This window comes from Urocitellus parryii, unplaced genomic scaffold (genome assembly GCF_045843805.1).
Source record: "Urocitellus parryii isolate mUroPar1 unplaced genomic scaffold, mUroPar1.hap1 Scaffold_145, whole genome shotgun sequence".
Lineage (NCBI taxonomy): Eukaryota > Metazoa > Chordata > Mammalia > Rodentia > Sciuridae > Urocitellus > Urocitellus parryii.
In genome coordinates, this window is record NW_027552032.1 from 41,608 (window position 1) to 63,706 (window position 22,099).

Sequence of the window (22,099 nt, forward strand, 5' to 3'; positions counted from 1 at the left end):
CTTCTTTGAATATGTTCAATGTTTAGTTCTCCATCATGGAAAAGACTGGAGGAGGGCAGCTCAGGGATGGTGTAACAGCTTCACAATGTTTATGGACTCACATTGTTACCACTCTATTCCAACATCTCAGTGTGTGACTTTCATTTTTACAGTTATATCATGACCCAAGATGGCTTCTGAGCTTCAGCCATCACATCTGCATTGCAAGAAGAAATACATGGAAAAGGCAAAATGGCAAAACAGAATCCCCTTTCAGACATGCCAGATTTCTTTAAATAGCCTTCCCTCAAATCCCCTCACAACACTACCACTTATATTTTGTGGTCCAGAAATCTGTCATATAGCTAAAACTTGTTGCAAAGAAGACTGGGAAATGTGGTCTTTTCATCCTTCTGCCAATGTGCCCAGTTGAAAATCCACATTCTATTACTAGAAAAAATGGGGAGAAATGCCTGTATGGATAAATAACTTGAAATTTCTTGAATAGAGATTTAATATAATAGGTAAAGCACCAACATGCTCCAAAAAATGATCATAACCAAATATATTCACTGAAAGAAATTTCTGCCAGCTGATACACTTAATTAGTTTAACTATCATATCCCTTTGATTATGTTGATACCAACACACTGACAAAGTGATAAGAATAGCTGTTTATTAAATGCTTTTTAGGTGTGGACTTCATGATGGCACTATACATGTATTATTTCAATTAAATTTCACAATAGCTTCTTAGGTAAGTATAAACATTTTATAAAAGAAGAGCCTGAGATCTCAATAATCAGCACAAGTTTAAACAGAAGTAGAATTCTAAGAGTCAACTCCCAAATCTGATTCTACATGATGCTTTAATCCTTCCAATATAATATTAAAGAGAACAAATTATAAACAATATTTTAAAATAATAATTCTACCATCTCAGAAGATACAGTCCATTTTGCATATCGCATTCACATAATTATTCAATATATTGTTGCAATTAAATGAGCATACATCATTTTGCCCTCTGCTGTTTTCACTTTATGAAATATCATAAACAATTTCCAGGTTTTGCATTTTCCTAATTACTTTCCTTTTGATATCACATCATTAATCTGCTGCTCTGGAGTGGACGTTTAGATCCCAAATTTTTGCTAACATAAATGGCACGCATTAACATCTTTGCATTTCTTTTCATCTTTATTATTTCTTACAAAACTTTTATATGTGAGTTGGGCATGGTGGTACATGCCTATAATCCCAGCTATGCAGAAGGCTGAGACAGGAGGATTGCAAATTGGAGGCCAGCCTGGGCAATTTAGAAAGACCTGGTTTCAAAAGAAAATAAAAAGGGCTGGGAATGTTGCTCAGTGGTAGAGTGCTTGCCTAGCATGCATAAGACTTGGATTCAATCCTCATTACTGAAAAAAATTTACATAGGGAAATAATGGCTTAAAATATATAACCATGCTTATTGTACTCACATTGCAATGTTATGTTCCAAAATATTGTACCAATTTACACTGCCACCTTTAACACAGGAGCAGTGCACACTTCACGTTACCAGCAGTGGATAGTGTTTATATAAAGAGCTATAGAGAGTTAAAAAGGCAAAATTATATTGTTATGCATGTATGAATATGTAACAAAAAAATCCCATTCCTATGTACAACTCTAATGCACAATAAAAAAAAAAGTAGAAACATATCAAGACCAGGCACATAAGAATTTTGAATGGGATTCAAAAATATTTTGTAGGTTATGTTATGGACTGAATATGTGTCAGAAGGAGAAACAGGGAGTAAAAATAGGTTTATTGGGTATTAAGTAATGTTACTAATCATTATTTAAACAAAATGGTCATCACACGAAGAAGAGGTCTACAAGCATGTGGGCAAAAGTGTAGAGAAAATATTACCAATGTACAGTAAGCATTATTCAATAAAATATACCTATTTGGAAAAAGAAAAAAATGAGATGCTTACATTGCATGTATTGTACCATACACAAGAATCTAATGCCCTTTTGTCTTTCAAAACATTAACATTTTGGAGGAGTCCAGGCAAGATGCTTTGTAAGTCATCCTGCACTGTGTATCTATAAGTGGTCCTATACTTTGAAAAAGTCTGATTGTTTCTTCATGTTTAGATTCAGGCTAGTGTGTGTTGTATTTGCAAGAAGAGCATATAGGCGATGTTGTTCTTTTCTCAAGTGCATCACATCAGGTCAAATGTGATGAGGTTAGACTGCCACTTATTAGTGATGCTTCTTTTGGTCATTTGGTTAAGATGATGCATATACTTTTTTTTTTTTTCTTTTGTACCAGGGATTGAACCCAAGGGTGTTTAACCACAGAGCCACATCAAAGCCCTTTCCATGTTTTTTTTTTAATTTATTATTAATTTTGAGATAGAGTCTCACTAAGTTGTTCAGGGCCTTGCTAAGTTGCTGAGGGTCGCTTTGAACTCATGATTCTCCAGCCTCAGTTTCCCAAGTTGCTGGGATTACAGGCGTGAGCCACTGCTCTGAGCGGTGCATATACCTTTAAGTTAGGACACACACACACACACACACACACACACACACACACACACAGTGTTCACATTCCTTGAGGCAAAGGATCAGACAAAACTCAGAGTGCGCACCAGGAGGCAGTCGTTTTCCGGGTTTGGGGGAGGGGGACCAGGGGGCCAGCCCTACCACGCCCACCTTCCTGCCCGCCCGCGCCTCTTTGCTTAGAAAATCATTTCTCAGAACCAGAGAGCCCCTACTCCCACGAGCCCAAATCTTTTCCCAGTAGCTTGCGTGCGCCTGCGCAGATCCTCTGCCAAGCTCCTTTACAGACCTGACCGCTTCTTTCTCCAGCTCTCTTCCGGTCTCTTCTCAGCTCAAGTTTTTCCCTGAGGGGTCATCACAGGGCGCCAAATGCGCGCCCGCGGGAAGGCCCGGGGGGCGGGGCGCGGTGCTGTGCGGCACGTCAGTGGCCTTCCTGGCGGAAGTCCACAGCCTCCCAAGCCTCTGTTTGGCTTTCAGGCTGGCGCCTATCTCGGCCCCCGCGCCAGTTTCGGGCTGGTTGGCGCGGAATCGGGAGACTGCGGGACTATAGCGCCTGTGCACGGTGACGACTGCGAACTGGGGGCAAGCGGTGAGGGACGACTCCGCACTCAGAGCACTGGTTGGGTGTGTGGGGACAGCAGCGTGATTGCGTGTGGTGGTGGTGGTGGTGGTGGTGGTGGGGTCTTTGCTTTATTTTTTCCGAAGGAGGCGTGCGCCGGGTTCGCTGTGCGGGTCTGCTTTGGCTCAGACCTTGTGGTTCAGGGCGGGGGGCCTTTCGGGTTCAGAACCAGCATTCTAGTAGGGCGGCTTGCAAATCCGAGCCACCCTTTGCAGGGTTTTCTGTTTGGGAGACTGTCACATCTCTGTCAGCAAGTGACCCCTTTTAAAAATTCCTTTGGTAAGTCATACCCACGTGTGGGAACAACTTCAGCGAGACTGGGGTCGGTGGGGCACTGGCCTGATCGAGGGTATTTCACTTCTCCCACCCGCTTGAGGACTACGACAGAAGATATTTGCCCCTCCCTTGCTAGAAACTCCCAGAAAATTGTTACACTTTCTAACTAGGCAGGAGAGAAAGCTGCAAGTGCTGACACCATATACAAATGCGTTTTGTCTTTTTAGTAATGGATTTCTATTTTATGCAGTAACACTTTTTCTTTCAAATTATTCTATGGAAAGTTCTTCAAGTGCTGCTATTTTTTAGCGTTCAAATCTAATCATTTTGGCGAAGTTCCTAAAAAATACATCAATTCAGCATTTCGGGTACATTGTATATCACTCAGTTTGTCAGTGATAATCTTTTACTTCCAAAAATAGAATACAAAAATGCAAATAGATTCGTCTGATTTCTGATTTTTGAACAGTGTTCAACTAAAATGTGACTTAACTTCCGTGAACTTCTAACATAAAATCAGATGCTTCACTTTTTTAGCCCAAGCATCTCCTGTCACTCAAATACATCACCATTAATGAGAACTTGCTTCCTAATCAGCTTCCTTTGCATTCAGCTAGTTGTAAATCACAGATTTCAATTTGTTCTTTAGCCTTTCGTTTTTTAAGACAATTTATTTTGGAGAGTCGACTAGCCTGGATTACAAATGGGATATGGGATGTGAGTATCTGAACAGTCTTTGCAGCCTTCTATCAGTGATTTGCCACTAAGCCCTTTCTTCACCCTAAAAACTGTATGCCATCCATGAACATCAAGAAATCACTCTCTGGAGGATACTGTGCAATCTTGAGACCCCTCTTAAGTCATGATGTTGATTAAGTACTTGCTGAGAACTTGTGACTGGAATTTTTCCTTTAGAGCAGACTGAAAGATTGTTACCTGAAAGACTTCTTTTGCAAGCTAGTGTCTTGGCCTGCTTTTGGGGAGGATGGAGGTACTCCAGATAGTAATTTTAAAACAAATATTTAAGTCTTTGAAAATGGATTTTTTTCATGCTTATTCCTTTATTTACTAGTTACTTACATGAAGCATTAGAGACATGTTCCAAAAAGGGAAATCTGGATTTTGTTTCTTTTAAATGTTAGTAGGTGGAGCACCTTGACAATAGCAGTGAAAAGTTGAAATATCTATAACTATTTTTATGGATGAAAAGAGATCAAGGGGAGTTTAGTGATCAAAAAAGTGGGTATAATGGTTCATTTGTAAATATTTATTATGTACATACCAGGCATAGGTATTCTGCCAGGCTCTGATGATGGGTAGACTAGGCATGGTTTTTGTCCTCATGAGTTGAGATGAATTTCCAGTTATATGCAGTGCTGTGATGAATCTTCCCTGATGAAACTGCTTTGCTTTATTTTTGCTCTCTGAAACCAGACTATGTATGTGGGAGTATATGTATGTGTATTTGACTGCCCTGCATCTACACAAAGAGAAACAAATATAAACATTAAATTAGTTTATGTTGCTAAGTACAAATGAAGATAGCCATCCTCATGTAATCCTTGCAGCTTTATGAAGTAGACAGATGTGGTTTATTTCCATTTCACAGGACCCTCAGGTTCTGCATTAGTCAGAGAGCTTTGGTATAAGCTGAAGGAACCAACTCTAGCTAATTTAAACTGAAAAGGAATTTATTAGAATTCCATAGCATTTGCACAAATCCTGAAGGACTGGAAATCTGGTCTGCAGGTTGCTTAGCCAGAAACAGTGATTAAAATTGTGCCACAAAACTGGGCCACTGAGGAGGTCATTACCAACCATGACTAAATACTTGATGCTAGATCTTGTACCTTGGGACATTGCTGGCACTGTTGCTTCACATTCTCAATCTTCCTGCAACTCTTACTACTTCTAGAATCTTCCTTAAGTCCATATATCTCTTATTGGGACATTAGCCACTGGGCAGGTTTTTCTAATCATTAGAGCCTATTTTAATGCCCTAGCTCCAGCTGCAAGAGTGTTTGGGAAAGGGAACTTTCAGCTTGTATAGGCATAGGCTCTGTGAACCCATGGGACTTAAAGTGTGTGTGTGTGTGTGGCGTGGGGGGGGTTCCACAGATTGTTTCAGATGCTGGGCAGCTTCAAATAAAACAGCTGTCCACTGCTGAACTGGTTAACTTGTAGTCTCATATTACCTACTAAATGGCAGAGCTGGGATGTGCTACATCTTAATTTCTCATTTGTACTGCTCACTTTACACTCATGTCAAACTTACCTTCTGCACTGATTTTCTCTTGATTCCTGAGTACACTTTGGATTTGAATACCTTTGTAGTTTGTCTCACACCTCTTCCTCTGTTTGTTCCACTTTTTACCCTGTTCTGTGCTGGTGAAATTCCTTCTAGGCTTGTATTGGAGACCTCCCCTATGAAAACTGACCTGATTTCTCACGGAAAATTAATGGTTCTCTTCTCTACATTTCCTGTCTGCTGTTCTTACCTCTTCTATGGCACTATATTTGTATTATGATGGTAGTCTCAGGGTCTTTTGCTTTACTTGACTGTGAACCTCTTGAGGCTACAGGCAGCTCTGTCTTATTTGTAATTGTACCACAAACCCTGTGTAGTGGAGCAGTGTTTCCTGTGGAGTAAGTCCATTTGAAGACCTTTAGATTTTGTCAGATGTCAAGGGAGTCTTAAAGGGAATATACAGCGGCTAGCTTTTCACTCTTATTGATTGTGTTTAATAATCTCTGAAACCTTTTCATGTAAGCCTACTCAAAAATTTTAAATCATTTGAATTATACCCAAGATTTTGTGACTATCATCATTAAGTACCCACATTACTTAATTTTTACTTAATGCCTTTCCAAAAATGGATTTAAAAGTCAAATGTGAAAGTCAAACAATAGGCTAAGATGTTATAGAGATTCCATTTACAGGAAGCTAAAAAATAAGATTCTCTAATTATACTTGACCTTTAAGATATAATTTTCAACAGTTTATTGCCAGTATTTGGTACATGTTCTTTAGATTGTTTCTTATACTTCAAACAGTCAAACAACTTAGTGTTGTTATGAATATGCCATTAGGGTTGGAGCTTTTAAGATGCCTCTTTATCAATACATCTCCCTTTTTGTGCCTACTCATTTTAATAAATTAGCATGGAATATAGTAGATGGCTGCTGAGCCCAAACTTATGGCTGGCAGGCAGCACTGTCATCTTGATTTGATTATTCATCAGCTGGTATCTGTGGATGAATTCATTTCAGTATGTGTGTGGGGTGGTCAGTTTGTAATGACCAAAAGCATGAAGAGTTAAAAAGTTGAATGAGTGAATGCTGAGGCCCTCTGGTATTTCAATCAGTTTTGACAAAATATATTTTAACCTTGGTAATGTGTTATTATTAACCTGTAATATCATGGTCCACTGAGGTCTTGAAGTCAGTGATAGAATTAATAAGATGGTTCCTTAGAACCATCTTTGTTTTTGTTGTTGTTTTGTTGTCCTCTAATCCTGTCATGATCTTTCAATACCACTATGAACTTTTTTTTTAAATATTTTTTTTTAGTTGTCAATGGCTCTTTATTTATATGTGGAGCTGAGAATCAACCCTGTACCTGACACATGCTAGGCAAGTGCTTTACCACTGAGCCATGACCTCAGCTCACCACTATGAACTTTAAAATTCCACTTTTTTTTTTTGGTTTTAGATGGACACTTTATTTATTTTTTATGTGGTGCTGAGGATCAAACCCAGTGCTTCACACGTGCTAGGCAAGTGCTCTACCACTGAGCTACAGCCCCAGCCCAAGAATAATTCCACTTTTAATGTTTTTACTTTTGCATCTTTATATAGTATCATCTTGTATTAGAATTATGGTACCATCTTTGTTAAATACCCCCAGTCTCTAATGTATTTCTCTTTGAAATTCCAGGTACTTTACCTGAACTTCTATTAGGGCATGTGTTCTACATATTCTTTAAGATCCAATTGCTACTTATCTCCTACATTAGATTGTAGGTAAGGTAAACACAAAGACCATATTTTTTGATCTTTTAGTCCATCATAGCACCTAGTATTTTGCAAAGAACAGATCCTTCTTAAAGACTTTCAAATGTTGATTAATAGGAAGCAAAATGAATTGTTCTTTTATGACCTACTGGATTATTTGTGGCCTGTCATTTCCAATGGAAAGGCTGTAGACTTGCTAACAGCTAATATTTCTGTAGGGTATCAGTTGGCTTTGAGACTTTCCTTTTTTTTTCCTGGAAAAAATTAACATTGGCTTCAGTTGTAACAGGATCTTAGAGAAGATTTTTGAAGAACTACAGGATCTGCATATTTGGCCATGAGCTTTGTGAATTATTTTACATTATAATATTTAATTTAATATTACATATAATAAAATTGCATATTATTGTTGACTAGAAGTGTTCTTCATTTTTTGGGGGGGGGTACTGGGGATTGAACTCAGGGGCACTTTACCACTGAGCTACATCCCCCAGCCCTTTTTATTTTGAGACAGAGTCTCATGAAGTTGCTTAGAGCCTTACTAAGTTGCTGAGGCTGGCCTTGAGCTTGCAATTCTTCTGTCTCAGCCTCTCTAGTCACTGGGATTACAGGCATGCACCACCATGCCTGGCTGTGATTTTGTAACATCTCCTATACCTTTCTGTTTTTATCACCTGTGTCAGATTCAGGAAGTTTTGTAACTTCTCGGGCTCGTCGAGAAAAAAAGTCAAAGAAAGGTCGCCAAGAAGCTCTAGAAAGACTGAAAAAGGCTAAAGCCGGTGAGAAGTATAAATAAGAAGTAAGTAACCATTTTTCTTCCTGTACTTTATCTAATTTATAGCCTGCTGGTAGTGTGTGTCACCTCTGTAACTGTATTAGTCATCTTTTTGTCCCAGTGACCAAAAGACCTGACAGGAACAACATAGAGGAGGAAAAGTTTGCTTTGGCTCTCTGTTTCAGAGATTGAATTCATAGTTGGCCAATTCCATAGCTCTTGGGCTATGGAGAGAGGCAGAACATTGTGGCATAAAGGCATGGCAGAGAAAAAGCAGCTCAGAATATGGCAATGGGGGGAAGGAGGGAGAGAGAGAGAGAGAGAGAGAGAGTGAGAGAGAGAGAGAGAGAGATTGATTGATTGATTTCTGCTCACCAAGGACAAAATATAAACCCCAAAGGCACACCCCAGTGACCTACCTCCTATAGCCACACCTTATCTGCCTATAGTTAATGCCCAGTCAATCGATCCACCGATCAGGTTAAGGCTTTTATAACCTAATCATTTCACCTCTGAACATTCTTGCATTGTCTCACACATGAGCTTTTGGGGCATACCGTATACCTAAACTGTAACCTGCTTGAAATAATACTTTCCCAGAATAGCTTCAGTTGAGGACTGAATACAAGTCATTAGTAACAAAGCAAAACTACAAAACACCCTTTGACTCTTATAAAGTTGTTTTAGGGTTTACAAAGTGTTTTCACACATATTTGAGCCACCAAAGAAGAAATCACATGGATTTAGAAATATTTGTGTATTTCTAAATACTAATTTAATTTAATAGTAATTATGAGGTAGATTTATAGATTATGGAGAGTACTCATTCCTTAAAAGTTCCTGTAAGGCACTTTACAGATGAGTTTAAAATTCCAAAATTAAAGTAGCTATATCTATACTTTCCTTATTTGGTGTGCTGTGTCTCTGCTAGGTCCCTTGGCTTCGCTGGGGGAACTGAGCGGTGCTTTAACTTTAAAGTCTTTAGCAGCCTAGTTAAGTACCTTCTCCTTGGACAGTATTGTTTTAATTTGCAAGGGAATGGAGACTTGGACCTTACTTCTGCAATGTCCTGCTTGTAAGATTGAATGTAATACACTTTTGGTGGTTTTCCTCTGCTCATTATTTTTGCCCTGTATGCAAAAAGTAAAGTGATTACCATCTATATATCATGGTTTAGCTTTACCTTCAGCACTCTTTCTGAGTATCTTAACTGCCAAGGCTAGAAAGTGATTAATGCTAGAAAATAATAATACCTAACTTTATTTTTCAGCTGACACTATTATAAGTGATTTTACTAATATATTTATTCATTTAATCCATCTAGTAACCATATATAAATTAGATACTATGACTAACAACAGTTTGAGGTGAGGGCACAGAAATTCAGTGAGATCACATGGCAGATCCTTTATTTAGACCCAGGCAGTCTGGGTTTGGAATATGCACATTTCACTATGGCCTTTACTGTACTGGGCAATTAAGCAAATAGAAGAGGATTTTTTGCCATGTGGCTGGCACCATTTGTTCAGTTAAGGGAGGCAATCAGATAATAAAATGTTGCTAAAAGAATTAGAGTGAAGCAAAAGTAAAGCATTTTTAATGTAGGTTTTGTGGGGCATTTCTGATGTTGGCACAATTTGGCTGATTTCTCTTTAAACACTGTGATATTAATTGTATGGCTCCCCAGCACTAATAAATAAAGAGTCAGGGCCTGGGATTGTGGCTCAGTGGTAGAGCGCTTGCTTAGTGCGTGTGGGGCCCTGGGTTTGACCCTTAGCACCACTTATAAAATAAATAAATAATAAATAAAACAAAGGTATTGTGTCCACTGCAACTAAAAAATATTGAAAAAATAAAGAGTCAAAAGAACTTTTTATTCAAAATGATTTTTTTAAATATTTATTTTTTAGTTGTAGGTGGACACAATATCTTTATTTTATTTTTATGTGGTGCTGAGGATCAAACCCAGTGCTCCACACATGCCAGGAGAGTGCTATACCTCTGAGCCACACCCCAGCCCCCAAAATGATTTTTAAAAATAGTTTTCTTAGCCAGGTGCAGTGGTGCATGCCTATAATCCCAGCAACTTGGGAGGTTGAGGCAGGAGGATCACAAGGTAGAGGCCAGCCTAAGCAACTTAGTGAGACACTATCTCAAAAAATAAAAAAGGCTGGGGCTGGGGCTCAGTGGCAGAGCACTTGCCTAGCATGTGTGAGGCACTAGATTTGATCCTTAGCACTGCATACAAAAATAAAATAAAGTCATGCTGTCCATCTACAACCAAAAAGAAAAACAAAAAGGACTGGGGATTTAGCTCAATGGTAAAGCACCCGTGAATTCAATCCTCAGTATCAAAAAGAGAAAGTTTTCTAGGATCTTCTTAATATTATATAAATCAACTGGGCACAGTGGCACCTGCCTATGGTCTCAATGGCTCAGGAGGCTGAGGTAGGAGGATCACAAATTCAAGGCCAACCTCAGAAACTTAGCAAGACTCTATCTCAATATAAAAAGTAAAAGGGTTTGGGGATGTAGCTCAGTGGTAAAGTGCCCCTGGGTTCAATCCCCAGTACCATCCCCTCAAAAATAGTATATAAATCAGTTGGACGTGATGGCACATGCCTATAATCCCAGTGGCTTGGGAGGCTGAGGCAGTAGGATCACGAGTTCAAAGCCAGCCTCAATAATGGCAAGGTGCAAATCAATCCAGTGAGACCCTGTCTCTAAATAAAATATAAAAAATGGTTGGGGATATGGCTCAGTGGTCAAGTGCCCCTGAGTTCAATCCCCGGTACCCCCCCAAATAGCTTATAAATCAATTATTTAAATAAAAAACAACAGTATCCCTTCAACCAACAATAATAATTATGCCAGCCTCCCCTCCCAAAAAAGAAAATTGGTTAATATGATAATATTAATTGGACTAGTTTACATTTGGCTTGTTAATAAGTTTGGTAGAGTAGGTCGTTTTTTATCAAATGGTAAAAGGCCAAATCAGTACCTGCCAGTGATCCCTAGAGAGTAAGTTAAAAAAGAGGTGAAACAAAGCCTAGTCCTGTAATCATTATATGCTTTATAGGTGTGGCAGAAATCAGTCAGCTCTGTTCATCAAGCTCTCAAATCTCTGTGTCCCAGGTTTTTCCTAGAGTCTTAGCTCTTCAGGTAGAGTTAGTCATCTCCCCTGATATCCTATTTGAAAAATGCAGAACTCTTGAGAGAAGGCGGATATTTTTCATGAGATATCTATGAAATCTTCCTAACCAGCTCACCAGATTCTCATTTGGGGTGTATGTGGCCTATTACCATGGGCAGTGGCAGCAATGGTGCACTTCTGTTATTTTGTGCAGAGGTATTCTACTTTAGTTGTACCAGTAGCTCATGGTACTATGACCCTTTGACAGGCAGCTAGTGTGGCTACTTTCTCTGGACTTGCCTTTCAAACAGCTCAGCATATAAATCCCTGTGCAGTTTCAAAACCTGAGAGTGGTGGAGGATCAGTGGTGAAGCAAAGAGCGAACACTCAAAAGCCTTTTCTTGTTGGCTTATAGAAGAATATGCTTGTTTTGCCAAATTTTTGTAGGGGGCTGGATGAGGGAGATTTTCCTTTTGCATTTTATTTAGTCAAACAGGCATTAAAATTGTTGTCTATTTGTAGAACATCCATCAGTAATGGAGAAAGAGGTGGTATGCCTTACAGGTTTGCTAAGTATAGGAGCAACCAGTCTAGAAATTACAAGTGAATAATCCCCAAAGCAGCTAATGAAGAATTGGCTATAATTCAGTTTGTTTTTTATGAAGTAGATGAGTAATTGATGGTGTGACAAGTATATTATGCTAATGGAATCATTTAATATCTTATGTTAACACCCACCTAAAAGGAATACTAAGTTAATTGATGTCTATTTAAGGAAAACCCTGTAGTGGTATTGAATGTCAGAACTCATGATTTGGTTGCAGCTTCTCCATCAGGCTGCCATTCCAGTTTCAATTTGACAATTTTTTTTTCATAAGAATTGTTTAACACTTTCACTCCATTTGAAGCTTTTTCTCAAACTTGTATAATGGCAGATCGAGGACTTCACAAGTGTTTATGAAGAAGTTGATGAAGATCAGTATTCGAAGCTGGTTCAGGCACGGAAGGATGATGACTGGATTGTGGATGATGGTATGTAGGAGGAAATTACCTGCCAGGCACTGTGTTAGTTGCTTTTTGTAGGTTTTCATGTGGAGTTTCTACTTTGCCTGGGTGGAGGGAAGGCATTGTTAGAATCATACCTTTGGTTTGGATCATTTTTAGTTATTTGAGGATGAGGAAGCAGAACAATAAGAAGTTGATTTGGCAACATTTTGGAGAATCAAGGCACATACCTCAAGATATAGTAAAAATCATCCAGGAAACAACTCTGTGGGAATTGTGAAGATGCATGAGACCCTGCATTCAACCCCCAACACCAAAGTGGGGAAGGGTGAATTGGGAGGAGGGTGAATTGGAGTGAATTGTTTCTGTGGGGCCAAAACACAGCATCTGAATTAAGGGACAGAGGTTGAGGTTCTCTTTTCTCCTTTGCAACTGTGTGACTGTGGCCAAGTTACTTAATGCCATTGAGCCACAAGTTTTTATTCTATAAATGGAGATAAGAAAACTATCTCCCTGATTGCTGCAAGGAGCAGGTGAAGTTTTAGGTATGAGAGGTAATATGAGCAATGGAAAGTACTGTAAAAGCTGGTTCTTTTCTACTGTTCTTCTGTCCCTTGTATAAAGCTTCCTGCTTATATGATTGCTGACCACAGGAAGGAGATATAGACTGTGTCTGTGATTATGTTTCTATTTCTGTAATAGAGCTCAGCTATGTTCTAATTTTCCCATGTAGACTAGGGTTTTTAAAAAATTCTTCTGGTAGAGTAAAATACCTGTGAAGCAAGCTTTTGTAGCTAAGTTTTTGATCCTATGGGACCAGATCATTTCCCTGTTTCACCTAGCTAGGTATAGTATATATTTGGTTTTGATGCCACATCTGCTGTGTGGATGACCTGCATTGTCTGAGACCTGTTTGAATAGGATTCTGCTGTACTTATAAATGGAACAGACTAGGAGAACATCTGAGTGGGTACAAAAGTATTCTTTTTGCCAAGGCTAAAATATTGTTGATGACTTGTGAAAACTTGATCCCAATATTAAATTTTGTTCCTGCAGATGGTATTGGTTATGTGGAAGACAGCCGAGAGATTTTTGATGATGATCTTGAAGATAATGCTCTTGAAACCAGTGAGAAAGGTACCTACAAGAGAATGTCATTTTGAGATTTGAAGAATTGTCTAAACTTTTAAGATGACTTGGTATTCTGAAACAGTCTCCTTTTGAGGGAGAAGAACCTACACAATTATTTTTAGATAGAGTATATGTTCTGACAGTGAGAGAATCACAGTTGTGTAGAAAATTAAATATAAGAAACAAAAACAGTACCAGAAAGTATGAAATTTTTAGTCCTATGGTCAGTTTAGAGTTGTTGATATTGAGGACTGCCATAGTAAGTGATGTGTTTTAATTCCTACTGAAATGATGAACTCAGAATTTTAGCTCTTCAGTAATTGTACAGTACAATAATAAAGTTTAATACTAGTGTAATCAGCTTGCTTTGTTTAATTGAAATTTAAAATGATATGAATGAATGTGTTAAATTTTCTTAACTGTACAATCTTGGCATTTTTTTCAGGTAAACAAGCCAGATTTAGTTCTGTAAAATGAGAATGGGAAATACTCCTTGGTTTTGTTTTTTTTTTTTTTTGGTTTAGTTTGTTAATTGGTCTTCTACCACCAAGTGATAGATAAGTGGTCAGCAAACTGTGGCTTAATTTTTTTGGAAAAAAAACCACTTCATTGAGATATAACTCACATGCTGTGTAATTCACTCATTTAAAGTATAAAATTCATCACAGAATTGTGCAGCTATAACCATAGGTTATTTTAGAACATTCTCCATTAACAGCCCCCCCCATATCATCAAATCATATCTGTTTTTATACAGCCATTGAGCTAAGGAAAGGTTTTTATGTTTCCAAAGTGCGTCGTGTGTGTGTTTGGTGCTGGAGATTGAACCCAGGGCCTTGTGCATGGGAGGCAAACACTCTACTAACTGAACTATATCCCCAGCCCCCAAAGTGTGTTTTTTGAAAAAACGATAAATATAAAGAATACATAATCATGTTACAGAATCCTATTTGGCCACAAAGCCTTACGTCTCTGCTATCATGCTCTTACAGAGGGAGTGGACTCTCATTTGCACATTAATGTTTTGCAACATTTGTTTCCTCTCCCCTTTCCAACCACTGACACAGACTAATTGTTGGTGAAATTTTTGAACTTCAGAAGTCCCTTTCTAAGAATAAAGGCTCTCATCTGCTTAACCACAGTAATATTATCATTTATCATTGTCTATAGTAATATGTGTCCAGTTTGCTGAGTCTTTTGCAGCCTTTTTTTTTTTTTTTTGCAGTATTGGAAATTGACCCTGGGCTTGCTTCGCATACACAAGGCCCTGAATTCATGCCCTCTGTAAAGAGCATTCCATTCCCTTAGTGTTGATAATAAATTTGATCTCCTGGTTAAGATGATATGTCAGATTCCTTCTAAAGCTACCTTTCCCCCTTTATGATTAACGCAAATAAGTGGTGATAATTTGAGACCATGTGTATATCCCATTTTCCCATGAATTTTCACCCAGTGCTTTCAGCATCTGTTGATGATTCTCTCCTTTTAAATTTTTTCTATTATTTTTGAGATAGAGTCTTGCTACGTTGCCCAGGCTGGCCTTGAACTTCTAGGGTCAGGTGATCTTCGTGCTTAAGCCTCCTTAGTGGCTGGGTCTACAGGTGCATGCCACTGCACTCAGCTTCTTTCCTTTTTAAAATTATCAATTCAAACTCATGGGTTTCTAGAAAATTTACTGTTATAATTCAGTGCTACCATTTCTCCTTTCGGTGTTCAAATTATCCCAGATTTAGCTGGTAGGAGTGAAACCCCTTTTAGTTGGTGCCTGCATCCTTTTGATGTGATCCAATCAGTCTGAGCATTTCCTATCTATCAGGGCTGAGAAGATGTTCAAAGTTTACCTTGTACTCCTCCTGTACCAGACTTGGAATCAACTGTTTCTAGCCACTATCTGGTTCCTTTCATGGGGAATATTATTCAGATCTGGGAGAAGGATGTGTTTATTGCTCTTGGGGTATGATGGTTTCTAGCTTCTAGGCCCTTTTGGTGAACAGAACTAGGAAATTATGTATGTTTTGAATTCATACTGATAAATTTTATCCCAGTCCAATACTACTGAATTCATCTTCTCAATTCATATTTTTACACTTTCAATGAAAATCCTTGTTTTCTGAAATATACACAGTTGATTTAGAATTACTAAACCAACAACCTTTCTGTTTATTTTAAGGTACATTTTTTTTAGTTATAGGTGGACACAATATATTTTATTTTGAGGATCGAACGCAGTGCCTTATGCATGCTAGGCAAGCACTCTACCTCTGAGCCACAACCCCAGCCCTCTATTAACAACCTTTCTAAGTAAAGTTTATGATTTCTTTGCAATTTTACTTGTTCTTGGTGTATATCCCTCTAAAGATTTATTGTGAGAGTTTATAGGTTCATTTGTTTTTGTATTCAAATTTTTAAAAGTCTTTAACTTTTTACAATATTATAAAATAACTATATAATGTCAAAATCAAAATGATATCAAGAGATATATGCAGAAAAGTCTTGCTCTTATTCCTATGCCTTCTGACTTATTTCTACCCATCTCTATAAATAACCATTTTAATTAATTTCTGGTTTATCTTTCCTTTATTCACAGTTATTAAAAAAAACATATGTTTGGTTTTCCCTCAGAGGGGATGTTATTTATTCATTCATCCATCCATTAGAGTATGAATGGACCAATTTCTGCCAAACTGTAGTGTAGAAACTCTATACACTGGGACCCTTTTGTAGAATTGTGGCGAATTGTGTATTTGTAGTTTATATGTGTCCTGGAAGATAGAATGAACCCATTTACTGTATTATGTCCCAGAATCAAGGAGACCTGTGTTATGGCTATATTGTTAATTATATCAACTGGACATAGTCCCGAACACCTATGTAGATTTTAGTTTTGGTCAGCTGCAAATTAGGATGTTGGACTGGTTAAGGAGCTTCTCAAAGAAAGGACCCATGTCCCACTCACTCCAGGGCTGATCACAGCAGCAGACATGAAAGAAGTATGCAGTATTTGTTGAATAAATGAGCCACCACTGTTTCTTTTCATATTGTTATCTGTTTTGGCAATACATTAGTAAAGAGAATGAGTTGATATTCTGGAAGACAGCTAGTCTTAGAAATTTTTATTTCATGCTTTGCCACTGTCATTCACCCACAAATCCCCATTGTTTCAGTGAACCTCACTAAGAGCCCACGTAAGGTCACAAGATATTATGAAGGCAAACAGAATTCTGAAATCCATTTTAAAAATTTACAAGAAATTGTAGTTTTGAGTATAAAGTCAGCTCCTTATGGTGTGAATCCAGTCCCTGGCATGCTGTTTTCAAATAGAGAAAAATATTGGTCAAGTCCAAATGAAGAAAAATAACTGGAAAAGCACAATAAAACAAACACTAATTGTGGATTTCTGCATACTAAACTGTGTGTGTGGGGGCGGTTGCTGGGGTTTGAACCCAGGGCCTTGTGCATGCAAGGCAAGCACTCTACCAACTGACCTATATCCCCATATCCCCAGCTCCCTTGCATACTAAACATTTTAACCATTAGGTATATTCTGTCTTCAAACTGCTCCAGTTGGTCTCAATAAAGATACAAGTTCCTTAATGCAATTCTCTGGTCTCACATATTTTACAAATGTCCTGTAAACCTTTTCATAGCCTTGCCATGTGAAAAATGCCTGTTTTTATTATGGTAGAATACATATCACAGAATTTACCATGACATTCAGTACATTTGCAGTGTTTGCAGCCATCACCATTATCTAATTTCAGAATATTTTCATTGCCCCAGATGGAAACCCCATACTCATTAAGCAGTCACTCTCTAGTCTTCCTTCCCTCAGCACCTGGCAACCATTAATCTGCTTTCTGTTTCTATGGTTTTGCCTGTTGTGGATGTTTTATATAACTGGGATCATACAATATGTAACCTTTTTTGTCTGGCATCTTTCACTTAGCATAATGTTTTAAAGTTCCTTCCATGCTATAGCATGTATTAGTGCTTTATTCTTTTTTGTGGCTGAATAATATTATCTGGATATGTGTTGCCCATTTTGTTTACCCATTCATCAGTTGATGGGCACTGAGTTATCTACCTTTTTTAATGCTGCTATGAACATGTATGTTGAAGCTTTTGTTTGAATACCTGTTTTCATTTCTTTTGGATATATACCTAGGAATGGAATTGTGTGTATGTATTTCTATTTTCTTTCTTAGACAAAAGATATCATCTATAGATAGTTTTGTAGTTTGCTTTTTTCATTTAAGATATTCTGAAAATCACTTCATATTAGTACTTAACAGATTTTTCTTATTTATGTCTTTATGGCTGCATAGTACTCCATTATATTGATATGCTATCATTTATTAAAATAATTATTTTGGGTAGACATTTATTTTCAATAATTTATTATTACAAATAGTGCCACACATCCAGTAACTCTTGTGCATATTATGTTTTCCTTGGAAAATTCCTAGAAGTGGAATTGTTGGCTCAGAGAGTAAATGCTCACAAAATTTTTATTAGGCGTTGACAAGATATTGCCAAGTTCTCAAGTTCTTCTAGGAGTTTTTCTTTTGTACCCTCCTATGAACAGTGTCTGAGTGTGTATTTCCCCAAAGCCCTGCTGATAGTATGTTGTTAAGCTGAATTTTTGTGAGTCTGATATGCGAGAAATGGCATCTCAGTGTGGTGTTCATTTGCATTTCTTTTATACATAAAGTTGTGGATCTTCTCATAAAACTTTGTATTTATTGCTCACATTCCTTTTGAGTTTCAATTGGTTGTTTTAGATCTTTATATCAGGGAAATGTTTGTCAGGGTAATGGATACTTTATCTGTGATACATATTGTAAATATTTTCTCCAGGTTTTTCTTTAAATTCCTTTTCTGGTGTAATTGAATTTATCAATCTGTTTTTTCCTTGAAAGTGGATTTTGAATTAGTGTTAGATTTTTACTATACCCAGGTTACAAAGGAATTTGCTTTTCTAAAGTACTTGCATAGTTTTATTTTTAAAATTTCCTTTTGATGTTTATATGGATCTTACAAATGGCTAGCCGACACTATTTATTTATAAATCTATTTTTCCCCAAGTGATGTAAGTTGTCACCTTTATTATATGCTAAATTTCCATATGTGATGGGGTCTTTTTTCTAGATTGTATTTTTTACTCATCTGGTCTCTCTATGTATATGCCACTACCACACTATTTTAATTATTCATTTAGTTTTTTTGAGATTGAGACTATTTGGGGATGAATCAGAAAGTGAGATTAAAATCGACAGTATTAGGAAAGTTGATTTACACATGGTCAGAAGAGATTAAATGGCAAAAGTTTTCTTTTAATGAGCAAATGCCTCTGTGCTGTTTAGTGTTAATGTGACATAGTTGCATGTGTCTAGTTGCTGTTCTCATAAAAATGGAAATCAGGATGCTACAGTATCATAACTGGTAATTCCATTTCTTTACAGTTAAGTTGTTCTGTCAAATTACATATAAAATCAAAGATATGATCTCATGAAGGTTACTAGGATAATATCTTGATTCCAGCTTGGCTTTATCTTTCCTATATCACTTTTTTTTACACAATACTTTTATTTATTTTTATGTGATGCTGAGAATTGAACCCAGTGCTTCACACGTGCCAGGCAAGTGCTCTACCATTGAGCTACAACCCCAGCCCTCCTGTCTCACTTAAAAAAAAAGACTTTTTATTAACACTAACATTAGCAATTAAATAGTCACACTTAACTCATCCTGATATTTAACTTGTGTTTTATCAGTTTTTGTAATAACGTTTAGCCTGAGTTTTTGAATTTAGCTTATTTTAAAGTTTCTTCTTTATGTACCTCGTGTAAAATCTTATATATTTGTATTTTGAAGTTTTAATATTTTCTTCCCAAATTCCCATATATGGAGAACAAGTGACTACTAGGCTTTTTGTTTTCCAATTTGAACTGGGACCTTTTGTGTTTCTAAATAATATATGTTCCAATAGGAAAGGATGCTAAAGCACGCAACAGAGACAAGAAGAATGTAAAGAAACTTGCAGTGACAAAACCAAACAATATCAAGTCAATGTTCATTGCCAGTGCTGGAAAGAAAACCACAGATGTGAGTTTCATGGTTTCTGTATATTTTGTCTTTTCCTTTGTGAAATGAATTTAGAATATGATTATACAGATATTAGAAACTTAATACATATTTAAATAACATTTTCCTAGCTTCACTCACTAAGTTGACTTTAGTTTTCAAATGATTTAAGCACCTCAATGATTAGAATTTGGGACATAGAAAAGAAAGATTGAACAGGAAAACTGAATTGAAAGTGTGTTTAATTTCAGTGACTAGAAGGAATATCATGTAATGAGAATTAAAATAGAGGATGGGAGCTATAAATTTAGAATTTATGTATACACAGGTGGTAGTTAAAATCTGAATAGATTTGAGCACTTAGAGTGAATGAAATGAAGATGTAAGGACTGATTGGTTAGGTTCTTCCTTTCATAGTCATGTGTGTGGTCTGGGTGAAAATTTAATGTGCAGGGCTTTCTCATTTTGCCTTCCTTTATAATCTCTAGAAAGCTGTAGATTTGCCTAAGGATGAACTGCTAGGTGACATTCTACAAGATCTGAACACTGAGGTAAGTGATTCTTTGGGAGTTATAAAATGTGCAGGGAACATTGGTTCTAGAAATAATTCAGAAGTTGTATGGAATAGACTTTTGCTAGAATTTAAAAAAATGCAAGGACAGTACCACCAAAAGAAATATCCCACAAAAATAAAAAGAAAAATAAAATCTTCCAGTTAGTTTCTTCTCACCATTTTAGGTGAGTAGTTTCTAGCTGTTACAGCTATGCGATTATGTAGATGGGGCTGTGTGGGTGTATGTTGGAAGTAGTAAGAATACACCCAGGAATCAGTTCTGTGAATGCTCACTGCTTGTGTTCAGTTGCTATAGCATATGTTCCCTAAATAGATTGAAGCCTGTCAGTCTTTAATTCTGAGTGGGAGTGAAGAAAGAGTTAGTGTCCTATTCCTGATAGAACTCAAATAGGCTCACCTACACTGCGAATTTGAAATTTGGGCATTTCTCATAAATTCTAAGTGCTTATTTAGAAGTGTATTTCTTTCTAAATGGCCATAGATCAAAATAATCTAGCATCAACACTATGCAGTCATATGTATCTTGATTGTTTTTAAATGTAATATTCTGGAAGGATAAGTGAAAGACTGCGTTAAATTTTAAAAAGAAAAGAATTGGTGAGGGGTGGATTCAGTATCTATTCAGGTTTTCTAGTGACTTCTGTAGTATTGTTGCTATAGTAACCACAGTGTATGAACATAGATCCTGCGGGGGGCGGGGGGCAGGGAAGTAAAAATGCTTATTGGGTTTCAGTGAGCGAAATGCACTTTCTCTGTTACGTGGTAAACCAAGCATGGCAGTGAATATCTGTCTTACCCTTCCTTTTAGAAACCTCAAATAACTCTTCCACCTATAATAATACCTAAGAAGAAAAGATCTACTGGAGCTTCTCTGAATCCTTTTGCTGTGTACACCCCCAAGGTAAAGTGTATAGAGATACCCTTTCTGGATTTATGATATTGTTTTAAATTTATGTATTTTTGCTTTTCTATGTGAAGGAAATGCCTTTGAATTTATTTTTGATTTTTTTTTAAATTAGGACTGCCATTCAATATATAGTTTTGTGTATTTCAAAAATAGCATGTGCCTGCTTTTTTCATAGTAAATTTTGTAGTAACTAATATGTGTTTATTATAGGTATCACAACTGTGCTAAATGCAATAATTTTCCTCCTGGAAACAAGTATTTTTTTCTGTAAATCTAGGTAACAGTAAAATAATTGAAGCTATTACATTAATAATACATAAAATCTTTTTATAAATGGGAACTGTCATTATCTTTGGTCAGGGTAGGACAGTTACATATTTTTAGTATGCAAGTCTAAGTGACTAAACATTTAAAAATGTTTACAGGCAATTCCTTCAGGAAAAACTGCTTCCCCTGTCGCCAGGAAGGAGCTTTCATTAACTCCTGCTCCTCTTAAACGAGCTGAATTTGCTGGTAAGTCTGATGTCAGGCAGAAGTGCAAGGGTGTTGAGCAGTTGTTTTTACAGCAGTAGAAGAAGTGGAGGTATTGTGATGGCAAGTCTAAGTGTGAAAGATTTGGATTTGTAGCACTAAAAGTTAAAAACATCCAATTTGGAGACTAAAGAGAAATACAAGTGTAGGAAAAGGGATGTGCTGATGTTTCAGTGTTGGGTAAACCATTGTGCCCCAGGTACTAGCATGTGACAGGAATATATGCTGATGTCTATAGGAGAGCTGGTGCAGCCAGAGTGTCCGGATGATGAGTTTGAGTCAGGGGAAATGGAGTTTGAAGATGGTGACTTTGATGAGCCCATGGAAGCTGAGGAGGTGGATATGAAGCCTGTGGCTGCCAAGACTTGGGACCAAGAGAGTGAGCCAGCAGAGAGGATGAAACATAAGGCGGATCCTAGGAAAGAGACCACGTCTTGCTTGTAAGAGCATTTTCTGGTATTTTTTTTCCTGGCAGATAGCACTCTAATCAATCTGTTAGATTTTTTTTGAATTTT

The 22,099-nt window shown here is 37.3% G+C and overlaps 1 protein-coding gene across 1 annotated transcript in view; it reads left to right on the forward strand.

Moving 5' to 3' along the window:
* Positions 1 to 2,904: 2,904 nt before the first annotated feature.
* LOC144251650 (DNA polymerase alpha catalytic subunit-like) overlaps positions 2,905 to 22,099 on the forward strand; it is a 67,616-nt gene continuing 48,421 nt past the window's right edge. The window contains 9 exon segments of the mRNA XM_077794460.1: positions 2,905 to 3,124; positions 8,128 to 8,243; positions 12,288 to 12,384; positions 13,414 to 13,494; positions 19,478 to 19,593; positions 20,061 to 20,123; positions 20,955 to 21,047; positions 21,479 to 21,566; positions 21,823 to 22,024. Coding sequence (XP_077650586.1) covers positions 2,905 to 3,124; positions 8,128 to 8,243; positions 12,288 to 12,384; positions 13,414 to 13,494; positions 19,478 to 19,593; positions 20,061 to 20,123; positions 20,955 to 21,047; positions 21,479 to 21,566; positions 21,823 to 22,024 — 1,076 coding nt within the window.